Source organism: Natrix helvetica, assembly GCF_964273705.1.
Source record: "Natrix helvetica genome assembly, chromosome: 1".
Classification (NCBI taxonomy): Eukaryota; Metazoa; Chordata; class Lepidosauria; order Squamata; family Natricidae; genus Natrix; species Natrix helvetica.
Window position 1 is genome coordinate 81,841,189 of NC_138548.1, and position 18,588 is coordinate 81,859,776.

Genomic DNA, 18,588 nt, shown 5'->3' on the forward strand with positions numbered 1-18,588 from the left:
TGAATTTGCTTAATGATCACATTGTCCATTTAACAACTGATTTGCTTAACAATTGTGGCAAAAAGGATTGCAGAATAGGTGCAATTCACTTAACAACCACACTTGGTCAGCAATGGAAATTCTGGCCCCAACTGGAATCATGTCAAGAACTATCTGTGCATTTATGGGGAGGATATAACTTTGACATCAGCTGACTTGAATCCCTTGTGATGTCTCACTGTGTGCCTTGATCCAGCCTTTCCCCAGCCATATATCTTCCATATGTTTCAGATTGCAATTCCGTATCATCCCAGAGCTATGCTGGCTGTGAATGGTGGGAGCTGTAATCTGACCCATAGAGGAACTGGAGCAGGGGGGAGGGGGGATCTACTCTAGCACTGTGCCTAGATTAACAGTTCAGAGAACATTTTTGCACAATGCCACTTGTGAATCATTGAGTTGCAGCCACTCTATATGCTTAAATAGCACTTAGACTTATATACTGCTTCACAGTGCTTTAACAACCCTCTCTAAGCGGTTTACAGAGTCAGTATATTGTCCCCAACAATCTGGGTCCTCATTTTAGTGACCTTGGAAGGATGGAAGGCTGAGTCAACCTTTTTTTTAATTAAAGTTTTTTTTTTATTTTTTTCATTTTCATAATGTATAACTACATAAATAAATAATAAATAAATAAATATTTATTTCTTAGCCGCACCCTCTCCCGAAGGACTCGGGGCGGCGTACAATGAAACATATGAAATAAATATGTGGACAAAACAAACATATAACAGAGACATATACCGAGACATACACAAGGAGGAGGTCGGCTGATGAATAAAAAACAATTAGAATACAGTGATTAAAAAACCCCTAAATAATTAAATATAATTAAAATACCCAATTAAAAACCCGTCAGGAGCGATATGGTTAGATCAAAGTTGAGCCAGGCCAGCTACTTGGAATAGGTGGGTCTTAAGCTTAATACGAAAGGAGCGGAGGTCAGAGGTATTCCTAATATCCGGAGGGAGGTCATTCCACAGGGCTGGGCCCGCCACAGAGAAGGCTCTACTCCTAGGCGCCGCCCCCCGACACTGTCTAGTGGACGGCACCTGGAGGAGGGCCTCTCTGTGCGAGCGGATTGGTCGCAGGGATGTATGGGGCAGAATACGATCCCGCAAGTAACTAGGTCCTGAGCCATGGAGCGCTTTAAAGATTGTTATCAAAACCTTGAAACGCACCCGATAGACCACAGGAAGCCAGTGCAGCTCGCGCAGGAACGGTGTCACATGGGAGTACCTAGTACTCCCCATAATTACCCGCGCGGCTGCGTTCTGGACCAACTGTAGCCTCCGGGTGCATTTTAAGGGAAGCCCCATGTAGAGAGCGTTACAGTAGTCCAAGCGAGACTGTTACATAACCAACATTATTTTATGTTAAGCCTTAACAACAATTCGTCTTACCATCAACTCCCACAAAACAATTATTGGTTCCTCAGCTCTCCATACACCATATTACCCTATCCATCACTTTCTTCTCTTTCTCTCCTCCTCCCTACCTCCTTTCTACCCTCTGAATTCTCTTCTCTACTTCCCCTTCCTCTCTTTTTCTCCTCTCCCCCATTTCCACTCCTTCTTTCTCTCCTCCTATTCCCCCTTACTATCTCTCCTTACCCTCTCTTCTTCCCTTACCTCTCCCCTCTCTTACACACTCTCCCTCTTATCCTCTGAGCAAGCTCCATTTTTTGTTGATGGTATTTATAAATTCATATCAATAAACCACTTTAATTTTAACATATTTTTAAAGCAATGAAGGAAAAAAGTATACATATATAGCAATTATATATTTAAACCAGCCCCCCCCCCCCAAACTTATTTTAGTTCGGAGTGTGGACCTAATTACAATTCTAGCTATTCTCATCATAATATTGTATAGTTATATATCCTTACCCATCTCAAATTTTAATCTGTCTTTATAATCTCAGTATAAGTATATTTCATGTTTCCCTCCATTTTTCCATATTTTAACTTAGCTTGTATTTGATTGTCTTTAAATAACAATCCCTGCTGCTCAGTGTCCATTACAATTCCATTGATCTGCTACGTAAAATAACAAGCAATACACACCTCACTTTGTTCATCTTCTTAAGAATTCTATATCCATTCATATTTCTTATATTTTAACCTACATTTAATTGTCTTTCCATTATCATATTCAATAAATTAATAACTCAGTTTAATTTATCATGTAAAAGAATATTTCATATATTTTAACTTTTATTTAATTATCTTTCCATTATCCTGTTCAACCAGTTAGCAACTCAGTTTCATTATCATGTTAAGATGTAAACCACATGTCTCAACTTTATATTCTCCCTATAACAATTTCTAAATATCAGATTTTTTCCTAACAAGTGTTTTGTCCCAATTCTGTATTCCTGTTGTCTCTCTTTTCTTTGTTGGGATGTGTCCACACTTTTCAATTTTCCGAAGGCTACTGTCAAGCCCAGTGAAATCTTTTGTCTTCTTTTTATTTCCCTTTGTTAGGACATATCCCCCCTCTTCAGTTTTCCTTGTGCCATTGTCAGAGTCAGTAAAAACCTTTTTCTGCTTTTTGTTTCCCTTTATTGGGACACCTCTCCCCTTTTCAATTTTCCCTATGTCACTGTCAAGCCCAGTGAAATCTTTTATTTGTGTCAGGGGAAAAACACCCTGATGAAAAATGAGATCTATGGACCGGGCTGATTCCCTTCAGCATATCATTGAGATGTTAAGAAAAGAAAAATAAAAGTCTTTGAGAAGTATATTCTAATTAATAAACAAACTTTAATACGAAAATAATAAAAGTAAATAAAACAGAAAGTTAACTAAATTGTTACATTTTGATAATAAAAGCTCCGTCTGCCAACTTGGCAGCCGGACAAAAGAACAAAAGAATATAGTTCTGGAATGTGTGAAGCATGCGCAATAAATCACTTTCAGATAACATTTATGACCTGCGCAATAAAGCTTTCTTAGTTTAACTCTTGAGTGTCAGTTTCCAGTCAGTTCATATCTAGCAAACTTTTTAACATCGTGACAATTTGCTTATTATTTTCCACCATTTTTACCATTTCATTACACTCCCCCTCTTCCTCTTTCATTTCCTGCTTCGTCTCAGATTCTGGCTTCAAATTTCTGCTTAAACTTAATTTTAATGATTTGTGTATATTTTTTTATAATTTCATGCAACTCTTCAAATTCCAACCTTTCCATAATGTCCAGTTCCAAAGCTACAGTTAATTATATTGTTAATTATAATTTCCCAATTCCGGTCCAACTTATATTCTAGTTCAGTTAAAACAGAGAGACTCTGATCCATCTATATATTTCAGTTCAGCTAAACCTAGAGAGGAAGAGAAGGGGGAGACATCTTAATCACTTTGTCTTCTTTGTTCTTTCCTCCAGCAAATAATTCGCCGATAGTTTCCAGCAATACAGCTTAATATTTTTAAATCCAGTTTTAAATCCAGGCTAGTGTTTTTCTTGATTTTTTTCCCTTGTTACATTCCACCTCTCATTGATTAGAGTTGCTTAAAATATGTTTTAATTAGAACAAAGTTGGATAGGCTCAGACAAAGCAAATCTCCTTGGTATGCTTTTGACTTTCATTTCTCCTCCCCCTCCTGCTTTTTCCAAATTCTGATTTATGTCCATTGGTTAATTAAATCTTCTTTCCAAACTTCTTTCCACAGTTTCTTTCCAAACTTTACATTCCATTCATCACTCAGACAAGATTAGATTATAAGGAAGAAAATAGTTGTTTAAGATATATTAATTAGGACAAAACTTGAACAAAGCAAGCCTCCTTGATATGTTTTTAACTTTTGTCTTCTATTCCTTTATAGAGTTCTCCATTGTCAATTAATCTATTTTAAAGCACAGTCTTTTCAAATCCAAATTCAAAGTTTGTGTTTCAGTAGGTTAGTCAATTCTCTGTATTCCTCACAAACAAGCCGTTCTTTTTGGGCTTGATTATTTTTAACCACCATTTCCCCCCCTTTCTTTCTTTTCTTTCTGCCAAAATCGCAATCTATCTGTCAATATTATTCATACTCACAAGGTTGCCTTTTCCAAATTCTGATTTATGTCAGCTGGTTAATTAAATCTTCTTATCATGTTTCACATTCCTTCGTACACGACTCCAGCTTATATGCTTTGGCCAGCAGCCCTCAGCTTAATGGTAGCCATGTTACCATGCTACCTCCCCCCGATGCCGATTCAAAGAACTAATCTCTGACCTACGGGGAACCTGTTATCCTCCTCTAGGTCTGATGAGATGCAGCTCCCTCTTTGCTCCCCTCACAGGTGAGTTCTGACCCAAAAGGGTCCCGGCATAGGTTTGTCAGACAGAATTTATATGAGGCTCTTCAGAGCCCATATTTTTTCCATCTGTCTCACTGAGGTACTCCCACCTACTCAGGCTGAGTCAACCTTGAGCTGGTGAGACTCAAACTGCTGAACTGCTGGCAGTCAATAGAAGTAGCCTGTAGTACTGCATTCTAACTACTGGGCCAACACGGTTTTTAGTTTCATAAATAATTTCAATGGCTTAACAACCCAGTTAAATCATTGATATAAATACTCTTATTTTCATGCCCAGTTTCTCTATGCTGCCACTGTTGGCTTCACAGACTGGCTTATTCACAATTAAACTAAAGACTAAACTAACATTAGCCATGTTCACAACAAGAAGCAAACCACTCAAACCACATTTGGTTTTAATGCAATGTGAGACCTCTGCTGAGTTCATGGGCAAAAGCCAAATAGCTTCAGATACCTACACTTCCCTGTTGAAATTTCGTTCTGTAATTTGCACTACAGGCTGCAATTCAGCCTTCCATAAACCATGAAGTGATGGGAGGGATGTGCTACCTGTCATGGTTTCAAGCATTCGTATATGAATAGCAGGCAGATGACAGTAATGGATGTCTGAAGGCAGAAAACAGTGACATGTGATGAATTCAGACTTCTCCCCTCTGACTTTGGGAAGCTCAGAGGAGGTTTTTTTCCTTTATTTTTTTGTATAGCAGAAAATATTTTTGGCATTAAGATTCTGCATTGTTTCCTGATTTATGACTCTTCTTAAAGAGTGAGGAAAGGAATGATCCCATGAGATTCTAACATGCTTCCTTGTTGTGACTCTTGCACCCAAAGTACCTTGCTGGACACCTTCATCCTGAATTCTGGGCATCTTGTTTGTGGAATGTGGATATTTTTAAAAAAATGCAATTAATGGCAAATAGGGACATAAGATAGAATTGAATTGAAAAGAAAAGATAAACTTTCCGGTTATTTTAAGCATGCTCTGTGGAAAAGGGTAATACTGATAGATGGATATCTTTCAGGGGTATACTGATGGAAACAGAGGACGAAGGGTTTACAAGAAAGGAAAATAACTCCATCTCATTTCTGGTAGACTGTTACAAATCTTTATTTTCCTTCCTTTCCCTTTGTCTTTTTCCCTTCCCCGTTCACTTTTACTTTCTTTTTCTTTTTCTCTTTCCCTTTCCTTTTTCCCCTTCCTCTTCCACTTTACTTTCTCTTTACTTTTCCCTTTCCTGTTCTGGGGTGTGGGTGTGATGTGGGTTCCCCACTTCTGTGTCTGTGTGTGTTCAAGTCAGTGTTGACCCTTGGCAACCAAAGATGATGCTGCAGTTTTCTTGGCAACATTCCCACAAGTGGTTTGCCACTGGCTTTTTCCTAAGGCCAAGAGAGAAGGATTAGTCCAAAGTCACCAAACTGGCCTTTTGTCTAAGGCAAGATTAGCACTAATGTTTCCCCACTCCTAGTCCACCTACCTTAAACACCAGATTAAATTAGTTCTCTTATTACCATTAGATTATTGCAATTTATCATGTAGCTGCCTTCAATATTTTTCAGAAACTAAAACTGATGCAATATTCAGCAATGATAATGCTTTCAGCCAATTATTTTTCTAATCTACAGAGATCATGGTGGCGCAGTGGTTAGAATGCAGTACTGCAGACTCACTGCTCACTCCAGGAGTTCGATTCTGAATGGTTCACAGTTGACTCATCCTTCCAACCTTCCAAGGTTGGTAAAATGAGGATGCAGATTGTTGAATGCAATATGCTGATTCTGTAAACTGCTTAGAGAGAGTGTATCAGTCTAAGTGCTATTTCTAATCAAATTACACTGATTTCATATCAGCAGCACAGTGGTTCCAGTCAATTTCCAGTGCCAACTCAATTCCCAAATAGTTTGGGACTGGTATATCTTAAGAGCATCTCCTTCTACATGGAACTCTCCATCATCATCAAAGAGAGTTGGCAGTTTTGCGAGACAAGATTTTCTAAAGGGTAGGTTCTATTAGCAAATTCTCAGGAGTAGTAATGCTGGTCCTTTATTATGTTCTTAGGGGGATAGCAATTAGAACTATTTATCACCAAACTTCGAATGATGAAATTTTGTTGGTATTTTATCTTTTTGTCCCTATAGTATTGAATTGTGTTTTGTTGTCGCTGTTGCTGTAAATTCATTTGGCAAATCATTTGGATAATAATAAGTAGCAAATAAATATTTCTACAAATACAGCAAGTTATATATTTGGTTCCAAGCCAGTCAGCAATATATTTTCAATAAGCAGAACTGCTTGATCTGAAGCACTCTGGCACTGATTGACTCTGTTATCCTCCAAAGACACAAAAGCAGACCTTTTCTGCTGGCAGAGTAAGCTGCTTCAACCCTAATTACTTCCCTCTCCCCTCAGCTGCCAACCTGTAGATTTATTCCTCTATTTTCAATTGCAGCTTTATAGTTGCTGCCTCAAATCTTTATTCTGTCTCTCTGTTCCTCACTGTACCACACCATCTTTGTACTCCTAATATCTGACTTCAACCTAAGAAAAGATGACTGAGAATTATCATAGATAAATCTTTCATGAAAATGCAGTGTCGATGGCAATGCAAATGCCAATGTCTTATTTGGGAAGACCCTCACATACGTAGAGGATACTTGGATATTTGGCTTGTAAGATGGGGAAAAAAAGACCAGAAATTTCTGCTTTAAACATTTTATTTCCCAGAAGCAGTATCTGCAGTGGTGAACTTGTGTCAGGTCCTCTCACTTTGGCCTTTTCCCTCTTATTCTGGGTCCAGACTCCAGAATATCCAGTGATATCCAATTTGACTTGAACCTTCTGGAGTTTCTCCATATTTTGTATACCCACAGACCCTTCAACACCTGATAATCTTCTATGCAGGCAGGTCAGGAGCATCACATGAACCATTGAAACTTTACTTTATTCTTCTTCTTTACTTCCTCTTTTACTGCTTCAGGTATCTTGCTCTTCTGAAGGCCTCAAACCATTGGTGAAATTCAATTTTTTTTACTACTGGTTATATGGGCGTGGCAGGGGAAGGATACTGCAAAATCTCCATTCCCACCCCACTCTGGGGCCAGCCAGAGGTGGCATTTGCCAGTTCTCTGAACTACTCAAAATGTCTGCTACCGGTTCTCCAAACTATTCAAAATTTCCACTGCTGGTTCTTCAAGAGCATAAGAGGAGGAGAGGTTGGGGAGGGTGAAACACGGGCCTACTGGAAGTTCAGGAAGGCCAGAAACGGGTCTCCAGAGCCTGGGGAGGCTGTTTTTGCCCTCATGGAGACTCGAAGAAAGCCTCCAGAACCCCGGGAGGGCAAAAACGCTCTCCCGCCATGGTACAGAAGGTCAAATAGGCCACACCTACTATAGCCACACCCAACCATCAACTGGGCAGAGAACCCCTTGCTAAAATTTTTGAAGCCCACTCCTGAAGCCCACCAGTCTCCCAATAGATGGACTTTAGAAGCAACCATATTGTATTTGAGGCTAATAGGTATTAATCCCCATGATGTCCATGAATTGGTCCACCTCTTTTTTGAAGTCAACCCAGCTGGTTTGTGCCACTTTTTTCTCTCCTGATTCTTCCAGGATTCAAATCCAGGGGGTAACCTTTAGATTTAGCCTTTAGGGAATGGGAATATAGCTTCTCCTTGCCACTTTCCACATCACCCATAATTTTGTACATGTCAATCGCACCCCTCTCATTCATCTCTTTCCTAGACTAAAAAGTTCCAAACATCACAACCTTTCCTTGATCTTCTTAATTTCCCTCCTTAGAACCTTCTCTCTAGTTCCACTACATCCTCTTTAAGGTGCAGCAACCAGAACTGCACACAATATTCTAGATGCCAGTTTGGTCTAGTGATTAAGGAGCAAGTCTAGAAACCAGGAGTCAATGAGTTATAGTCCTGCCTTAACCATGAAAGCCAGCGGGATGATTTGAGGTCAGGTTAATACACCTTGCAAAGTTGTTGTGGGAAAAATAGGAGGAGGAAGTATTAGGTATGTTTGAATTATTAATAAAATAATAAAGGTGGGATAAAATAAATACATTAAAATTGATTAAAAGTGGTTGCACCATCGACTTATATTAATCATTATATTGTTGGCATCTCTATTTCTTGCACTGTTTTTTTATTATCCCTAACATGCTGCTGGCATTTTTTACAGTGCTTGTACACTGTGTGAGCACCTTCATTGACCGTTTATCATTATTCCAAAATATCTTTCCTCATTTGTCACTGTGAGTTCCCCCTTAGGTTGTGTGAGTAGTTAGAAATTTTGACACTAATATGCATCATTTTACACTTGTCATGTTGAATGACACCTGTCACTTTGATGCCCCTAATGTGCAGAGATCCCATTGTTGCTAATTTTTATATGCATATTGGCCTCGCTTGTCATGCCTTTAAAAATGTCATCTCTATACATATGGCAATCTAACAACTTTGTTATTTTGGTTTTACATCATGATGTAATTTTACATTAAGATAGCAAAAGTAGCCTTGACAGTTTTTAAAGCAGGCTTGTTGCTTGTTCCTTTAAGGGGTCATTCATAGATTTGGAAATACTTTTTTTGTGAGTTGGCCAGCATGGCCCATCCCCTTTCTTGCTGACGTCTGATTCTATCGCACATCAGACTTTTCCCAGTGGAGCTGGAGAAGGAGTTCAATGAAAGCTGTCTGCTTGCAGTCTTAAAGGGCTGCAGGCATTTGAATTACTATTTCCCCTGCTTCTGCTTGGCTCCCTTGGAGCTTTAAGCCAGCAACACTATCAGGAGGGATGGTGAGTGCATAGGATCATCTCACAGAGCAGGAGTGATCCATTAGTTTCTTCTCTATCAACAGCTTGAGAGGATCTACTGCACGCTTTGAAAGAAGCTATGATCAGGCTCAGTTCTGCAAAGCAAGGAATGAGGATCACCCTGGCTGAATAAAAGTTGTGGCTTCCTAGTCTGAGATAATGGTTCTGTCAGTCCCAGTGATTGCTCTGGGAGCTACACTGGGGACTGCTACCAGTCTCCTTGCCTTATGTGGTCTTACCTGCTTCTGCAAATATAAGCGACCTGGGAAAGGATCCTCAGACAAAGAACGGGATCTGGAGACGGGAAATGCCAAACCTAGCGTGCTTCAGGCACTCCATCAGGTAAAGCAGTGCATTGATTTTGTTCTTCTCTTCTTTCATAGATGCTGTCACTTAACAAGTGTAGATTTTGAGCAAGGTCACCTAGTGTGTGGGATAATTTAAGATTTATAGCAATTGTCTGTGTTTGCAGAATTTCAGGGTGTAGCGTGACTTCTATACAAAGGAGGGGGGAAGTGGGCTCAGGTGGCATATGGGATTACGAAAGCAACAGCCAGACAGCTTTTGTTTTATGAAAGAGAAAGATGGCATAACAAAGATACAGTGACTTCACAGTTGGTCTGATAGCTGGACAGGGTGTAATTGACAGAAAACTGAAGCTTGGATGCCAGATAGTAATAATGTCTGAACATTGTATAATTCCCATTGTTTTATCTATAAACACCTATGTCTATATGCTTTTGTGTGTAACTAGTGTGTTAAATTCTGGGCAAGTGTCAGGCATAGTAATATATGTTGGTTAAAATGTAAGACAGACAATAACATCTAGTTAGTTTGCAATAAACAGATACTGATGAAAGATATTAAGGCAGCTATGAAGAATAAATGTTACGGCATAATATACATTTAAATGTCCATAACACAGGTTAGATGTAGTAGGTTAATATTCTTGAATCATTTCAGGATTTGAACAATACAGCATATGGAAAATTATCATACAAAGGATTCACAAGGGAGGGAGGGAGAGAGAAAATGACAAAATGTGTGTCATGATACAATCCCGCAGATTACGCAAGTAAAAGTGGAGTTTGCACTATGAGATCACCACGTAGCATCATCATTTTGATGTGATACCGCCTTGCTGCAAATATCTATGTTAGCATATCAATAATAGGTGAGAATGATAAAGACTAATTAGACAAAGATTTCAATTGTATAGGATGAGGGTTCAAATTCCCTACTAGCCCATTCATGGATATGGCCAAATAGTTTTCTGGGCCCATATATTCTGATAAAACATAGTATTTGCTTTTGTTTTAACACGATGGGCAAATCCACCCATTATAGCTAGTTCAATAAACTATGGTTAAAAATATTATTGGTTAGAATTATGTATGAATGCATCCATTCATCCCTGAGTTTAGCTATTTATCTGGAAAATGGTGGATCATTCTGTTCATTGGTTTTCTTTCAAGAGATAAATAGAATGTACCCAAAATTCAAATTAGACATTGAAAGGAATGAAGTTCAAAACCATTCTTTGTTAGATTAAAAGACATGAATAAACACAAAAGTATCGATCCTGGGATTGTGCTCTGTGTGTCTGCTTTATTGCATGTGCAAAAAGTACGTGAAGACTAATTGCTTTTATTTTATTTGGGGTCCCAGAGCTTCTCAGATTGATGGACTCCTGAATTTGAACCATTTGTTTTCACATTAGGGAGAAGTTGAGAAAAGATTTTAATCCTTTTAGATGCTTAAGATACCCATTTAACTCCATATAACTCTGGATGGCCTCTTGTTACACTTTTGCCCTTTTTCGATCAATGGAAGATGTTGATCCTTGCTATCATGAATCAGCAATTTAAGAACTAAAAACACATCTTGTTGCAGCAGAAAGAAAAAGTAAATTGATAGAATAGAATAACAGAATTGGAAGGGACCTTGGAGGTCTTCTAGTCCAACCCCCTGCCTAGGCACGAAACCCTATACCATTTCATAGAAAAGGTTATAATGATAGTTGATCACTATATTCAATTCAAGTTTCTGAATTTAAAATATTGCTTACAAATGAAACAATTTGTTCCTTTTTTCCCTTGAAAAAAATGCACGCACACACACAAAAATTTGTTAGGATTTGCATGATGCAGCTGCTTGAATGATTTGCAGTCAGATGCTGCATTCACACTCCTGTTCCTTACCATTTCTTCCAAATTTAAGCCCCTCACACACACACATAGAGCATACATATTAGAACCCCATCCCATTCATGTTGGAAGCACCAAGACACTTCCGGGTTGACAGGATTAGCCAGTGATATCACTGTTGCCCGAAAACACCTGGTTGAAGGCTCCTTTCATATCCCCATTAATGTGCCCACCAAAGTGGTACCTGTTTATCTACTTGCATTTGCACATTTTCAAACTGCTAAGTGGGCAGGAGCTGGAGTGAATACCAGGAGCTCATCCCATCACACAGCAGCACTCAGGTTTCAAGCAAGGGCTCGCTGATTGTCAGCCCAGTATTCTAATGGTATAAGCCACCATGGTCCTTCTTACATTATAATTATATCTATAAATGATAGAAATAACAGATAGACAGATGCAAATATTAATTTGTTTGAAATAGATGTTTGATCTTAATGCTACAAATATTCTGCTTCTTCTGCTGTTTAAAAATGTATGTAAGTTATATATTAAAAACCATGAAACAACAAAAGAGACTAAGACTGTTTCCCAGTCAGTGTCAATTCATTTTCAAAGGCAAAAAAAAAAAAAGGGGGGGGGATACAGAAAAGCCAACTATGTTTCTGCTTTCCAAGTCTTTTGGGAAGGGGGCATTTTTTCATAACTCCTGACTTTATAGCCTTATGGGAAGCTCATGGCCCAGGATTCAACCTTTTTTGAGGGCCACCAGAATTCCTTCCTCCAAGACTGTGCTTACCTACCCAAACCATGAAAGAATGCAGAAAAAAGAATATCAAAGAGAAACAGTTGGAGCCATAAATGAAACACTTAATGCAATGCATGCATGCACATGCACATACCACAGAACATATATCATACAACACATACACAGAGAGTGCTGGAAGATTATCAATCCCTTCTCTAAATCACTCTGGTTCCAAAATGATTTGGAAATGTTTACTTTTCTGTCAAAAGTGAATGAATAGCAACATCTCTGAACTCATCTGTAGCTTAGCTATGATCTCTTTTTGCTATATACTATATGTATAGCATATTGTTGAAGTAATCAGTTGCATTTCTTAGAAGGGGGTAATAAATCACCCTTAACCATACTGCCTTTCACATGCCTTTTCCTTATCTAATGGCCCTTTTCATCATATACCTTTACCCCATAGGATAAGATCATGGTACATACCAATACTATTTCTGTTAAACAACTGTAGGACATTAATCCAATTGCAGTTTGTTTCCACCATTCACACTTCGAAAGACCTATACCAAGGGCCCATAGATTATATCCATGGGATTATATCCATGGAACTCATGATTTCTCACTTGACTGAATCAAATTTGCAATAATTTGCAATAACATTTTAGCCCTAAACATTTCTGCAGCTTAGGTTAGGCTGCAAGAGAGTGATGACCAGGGCCATTTAGTGATCCTCATAGTTGAATATGGATATCTATGCATACAATAACAATAGACTATGAAATATAATGTATTAATAGAACGTCTAGTTTGAAAGATACGGATCAAAGAGAATATTTGTAACTCAGGGTTGAACCTTAGGGTGCTTGTGCTGCATGAACGTGGTAGTTTTCTTGCAGATATTTCATTAGCAAACTAGGTAACATCAGTGCAGTCATGATGTTATCTAGTTTGATAATGAAATGTCTGCAATAAAACCACCAAGTTCAGAGACCAACAAGGACCGCACAGATTGAAAGAGTCTAGCTATTGCATTATATTCCATAGTCTATTGTTACTACATGTGTTGATTTACCCTTCCTGCCTCTGAAATTGCTTCAAGGAGGGGTGGAGGGACAGACAGAGCTGGGGGAAGAAATGGAAAAGAGATCTTGAAAAGGAAAGTGCATAATTTGATGATGAAGTACTGGGAAGAGGCTTAGGTTTAATTCAGACCAATTGAAAAGTGGTCTTCAACAGCAAAACTATCTGGATACTTGGATAATTGGTACCACTCACAATAGATAGCACTAAATTGGTAGGTTGGAATGACAGTGAGGCAGGAGATGGGGGTGGTTTATATGAAATAATAATTTGTTTATTACTATAAAAAGTACTAAGTGGGATCATTTGGGGTGCAGCCTTAATTAGTAGATCTGGCTCATGTTGCCTAGCAACTAGGGGGTCCAAATAAATGTGTACTATACTTCTTGCATGTTTTTAAAGAGACCTATTGCATTCTAGACATAATACAGCTTTGATCTCCTCTGCTGTAAGATGAGAGATCTCTGCTTGGAAAAGTTGAGCCTGGGGTGGGTAGGCTATCTATTTACATGCAGCTTAGTTTCTCCATTTATGCCAAAGTGACTCTATGGAACGTGCATTATTTTAAAACAAAAGCACAAGCAGGAAAACAATAATAAAGAAGGTACATAGCACACATTAGACTGCTTTGGGTGGGGATGGGGTTCTATTAAAAGAAGCATCAAACAAACTATTCCTTCCATGTAATGCACTGGTGGGTTCCTACCGGTTCGGATCGGTTCAGCCGAACTGGTAGTGATTTGGCACCTTGGGTCGTTGGAACCGGCAGGGACCCAGGCCTGCCACGCCCCCAAACTGGTTCTCCAGCCAGCACCACAGGCACCACCATCTTGTTTTTTGCTTCTTCACATGTGCAGAATAATATTTATTGCACTGCGCATGCACGTGCATGCATGGTGCACCCACGAGCGAACTGGCAGTAGTGACTGCCGGAACCTAGCCCTCATGTAATGACATTCCAGCTATTTAGCCTGATGCTAGATTTTACCTGTAATACAGAGAACATGATGCGTGCAAGTTCTTTTAGGTTTTCCTTTCTGTTTTTCCTGAGTCCATGAAAGCCTTGTGATTTTAGCTTTAAATGAAATAGCTTTTGAGATACTCAATGCCCAATAAATCAAGGCAAAGGGCTGATCACGTCATTGAAATGTGGGGCAAGAGGAGTTAAAATTGTGTTACAGTATTCTGCCTATTCAGAATCCATCTTCTTACAGTTAGGGTTCTATTGTACTGGAATGATAGGAAATCTATCCCTTGAATGCGAATCTGTAGTGTCTGTTTCTCTAGACATATTCGCTATCCACCTATGCAGTCAATGCGCAAGAATCATAGTGTGAATTGGTGTCATAATTACAGGATTAAAGGAGCAGCCTGCCTGCCTGCCTGCCTAATCCTGATTATTCCTTGTACCTTTAAACAATGCCAGGAAAATGATTCCTTCCAAAATGTGTGCTTTAGAAGAGAAGTCTCTTTCTTTCTGAAACTTAATTTGGTTTGTTTATGTGGGAGGTGTATTTTCATGTCTCTTGTATCCATTTATAACAGTTGCTTTGCACACACAGTATAATAATTGCAGTAGGTTTTAATCCACTAAAAATATCATTATGTTGATCAGGTTCATGTTTGAATTAATAACCGTGATATTCTTGAGGGAACTAACATTCCATGGTTTAGCTTGCTTTGCTTGAATTGGGCATGTGAACCCATCTTTGTATTTTGTAAACCACAGTTATGCATGTTTGCCCAATTGTAACCATGGTTTAGTAGGAGCCACAAATATTTCCATGCATTATTATTGCCTGTCTCCATTTGAAATGCCACAAATTGAGACTAATCTTTCTCAAACCGATGGTTTACAAATGCATTGGTCTTAAACTTGTCTAATCCTAAACCCAAATGGAAGCAATCACGTTTGGGATGCAGTTAATAAATTAGCAGTTAATTAACATCTAGTTAATAAATGCAGTCTAACTAGATCTAAAACCTAAGTATATTTTATTTGCATATTTTTAATTTGTGATGGGTCTGCCTTACAGCAGGATTCTTTCTTCTACTCTAAGCCAGCAGCTGGTGTTTGTTCAGCTTAGCAGTGATTTATTGCCAATTTTACTCATGCCAAAGGGTGGGGAGATCCAAAGTGTTATTTAAAGCCTCAGTATTTTACAGATTGTTCTTATTCAAACTTTTGTTTCAAATAATTTTATTTAACACAAAACCTATCTGTCAAAGGGAGCGGAGATCACATTTTTTATGACTGACAGAGTAGGTCATATGCACAATAAACAGGAACAGATGCAATGCAGTCAATCATTCCCCACTGTAATTGTATATGGCTCCCAAAGGAATGGCCTCTTGTTACATGATGACACAGTGTCACTAGAGTATCTGGCCTTGGCTTCAATAAAGTGCCTCATATTTATAAATCCACTGTTGCTTAAGTAAGACAAAATACTCCATATATACAGATGCATCAGCTTTGCGATGGTCTCAAATATCCATTTGGGCATTAATAGAAACACATATCAGTAGTGAAGTTTTGTTCATGTACAAAACCTTGTTTGAATAGTATTTTATGGACAGGACAATTCTGAGCAGCTGTCAGAATGCCGTACTCTGAGGTAACATGCTCTGGTCCAGTCAATTTCATGCTACCTGTAGTAGAAGGAAAGAAAAGGGTTTCTTGTTTTATTACCTATAATGGGAGACCTGATTGCTTAATGCCAAATCAGGGCACATTATGGGGAGTAAGATGTGACAATCATTACATTTTTTGGATCAGTAGTCTTCGCTGCTTCTTCTCTACCCTACCTCCCTAATAATACTCCCTCATACTGGAAGATTCTGGAAAAATCCTGGCTTGCAGAGGCTGGAAGACAGACAAGAGTAAGGATCCAGAATTTCTGAATTCTCCCTCCAAGGATGAAGCCCAAATTTTGTCCGCCAAACAAAGGAGAAATTAAATAATTTCATACACACTTCCTATATATAGAGAGAGAATTTAACAACCACCCCTTTAAAGTAAACAACTGTTTCTCTCTCTCTTTCTAGATAGATAGATAGATAGATAGATAGATAGATAGATAGATAGATAGATAGATAGATAGATTATATATGTGTGTGTGTGTGTGTGTGTGTGTGTGTGTGTGTATGTATGTTACGGTGAAAGACCGAAATCTGGTGAATGTCGACATTCACCGGTGAAAGACCGAATATTTCATTACATTGTTTTACATTCGGACCTTCACCGGTGAATGTCGACATTCACATAGTCGCTTGGTGTATGTCCGAAAATACCCTTATCCTCTCGACACCCTTACCCTAATTCCCTTACCCTAATACCTCGGCTCCTCGCTTCCTTTTAAGCGTCTTCTATTCGCGGAGGTTTTTTTTTTAAACCTGCGATCCTTAAGAAGACGCTTAAAAGGAAGCGAGGAGCCGAGGTATTAGGGTAAGGGGATTAGGGTAAGGGTGTTGAGAGGATTACCCTTATCCTCTCGACACCCTTACCCTAATCCCCTTACCCTAATACCTCGGCTCCTCGTTTCCTTTTAAGCGTCTTCTATTCGCGGAGTTTTTTTTAAAAAAACCTGCGATCCTTAAGAAGACGCTTAAAAGGAAGCGAGGAGCCGAGGTATTAGGGTAAGGGGATTAGGGTAAGGGTGTCGAGAGGATAAGGGTATTTTCGGACATACACCAAGCGACTATGTGAATGTCGACATTCACCGGTGAAGGTCCGAATGTAAAACAATGTAATGAAATATTCGGTCTTTCACCGGTGAATGTCGACATTCACCAGATTTCGGTCTTTCACCGTAACATATATATATGCTGGTTTTGTTGTATTCGGGTCTTTTCCCATGTAAAGTTGAGATTGTCTTGGCAACGTTTCGGCAGGATCGCACCTGCCATCTTCAAGCGTGGGCTGAAAATGTGGGCTTAAAATGGGAACGGAGCTGCCGTCTTTCTGTAAGTCTTGGTGGGAGGGGATGGGGTGCTGGCTTTGTTTCAGTAAGTGGAATGATTGGTTGTGTGGTTGTATCATGATAGGTAGATTGGTGCTGATTGGTGCAGGCTGTGTGTGCATTGTTGTTTTGTATTTTAAAGGCTTGGGTGGTGGGTGGTGTTCGTTTGTTGGCTAGGGCTGGTTTCCAGATGTTTGGTAGGCGGGAGGTATCATCACGTTTGTTCATGTTGTGGGCGTGTTCTAGAGAAGCCCACATTTTGAGCCCATGCTTGAAGATGGCAGGTGAGATCCTGCCGAAACGTTGCAAAGACAATCTCAACCTATATATATACACCATGCAATTAACTCTATTTTGGTTTCTCATATTTATTATAAGATGTTCTTTCCTTTGGCTTTTTTATCCTAAGACTTGAATAACATGTTGCTTTTAAAACAGTGACGTGCAGTGAGGTTTATGGCTGGTGAGGCTGGTGACGTCATCAAATGATCATCATGAAGGGAGGACTGTGACAACTTTGATCTTTGCAAGCGTGCAAGCAAAATACCCCAGGATCACGGTGGCGGGGACAGCAACTCCTTCCGCTGTGCTGCGGACAAGAGCCATGCTGTGATCCTCAGCGCTAGCCTCAGATCACCGCGAGCCGTGGTCCCCTTCATGTTGGCTCAGAAAGGAGGGGAATGGGACCACATGTGCAGGAGGCTCCTCAGCGCCAGCATCAGATCAGCATGAGCCACGGTCCCCTTCGTCCCCCCACACAGTCCCATTCCCCTCCTTCCTGAGCCAACATGAAGGGGATTGCGGCTCACGCTGATCTGAGGCTGGCCCTGAGGAGCCTCCTGCACATGTGGTCCCATTCCCCTCCTTCCTGAGCCAACATGAAGGGGACCACGGCTCGCGCTGATCTGAGGCTGGTGCTGAGGAGCACAGCGTGGCTCTTGTCCGCAGCGCAGCGGAAGGAGTTGCTGACCCCGCCACCGTGATCCTGGGGTATTTTGCTTGCACGTGAAAGAAAGAGATGAAAGAGAAAAGGGAAGAATTTTTTTCTTTTTTTTTCTTTCATGATGAGAGCGGTGAGGCTCTGCCTCCCCTGCCTCCCCTGACTGCACATCACTGTTTTAAAATATCTGTCAACTTTGTGCTTTGTTTTAAAACATGGGCAATAATACTAGGACTATTACCATTTATTTATTCAGCAAATTTATATGGCTCCCTATCTACCAATTGGAGTCTCAGCAATAAAAAATATAAACATATTATAAAGCTCAATTAAAAGAGCCAGTTTAAGCAAATTATATGTGTTTTAAGTTCACTGAGGGGCCTTACAGGATGGAAACATAGAATGAAAAGCAAAACAAAAGAAAAAAGAACAGAAGGATCCATATAATTCTTAGTTAGGTTTTCTAATGGACTAAATAGCCAATTATTATTTCCTTAAATAATTATTTAACTTAATTTGGACATGAGCTTAATTTGTGGAT

The 18,588-nt window shown here is 39.5% G+C and overlaps 1 protein-coding gene across 1 annotated transcript in view; it reads left to right on the top strand.

Moving 5' to 3' along the window:
* The first annotated feature begins 9,026 nt into the window (after nt 1–9,026).
* SYT13 (synaptotagmin 13) overlaps nt 9,027–18,588 on the top strand; it is a 34,349-nt gene continuing 24,787 nt past the window's right edge. Inside the window, exon 1 of the mRNA XM_081937882.1 lies at nt 9,027–9,509. Coding sequence (XP_081794008.1) covers nt 9,327–9,509 — 183 coding nt within the window. The 5' untranslated portion in view covers nt 9,027–9,326. The remainder of the gene's footprint in view (nt 9,510–18,588) is intronic.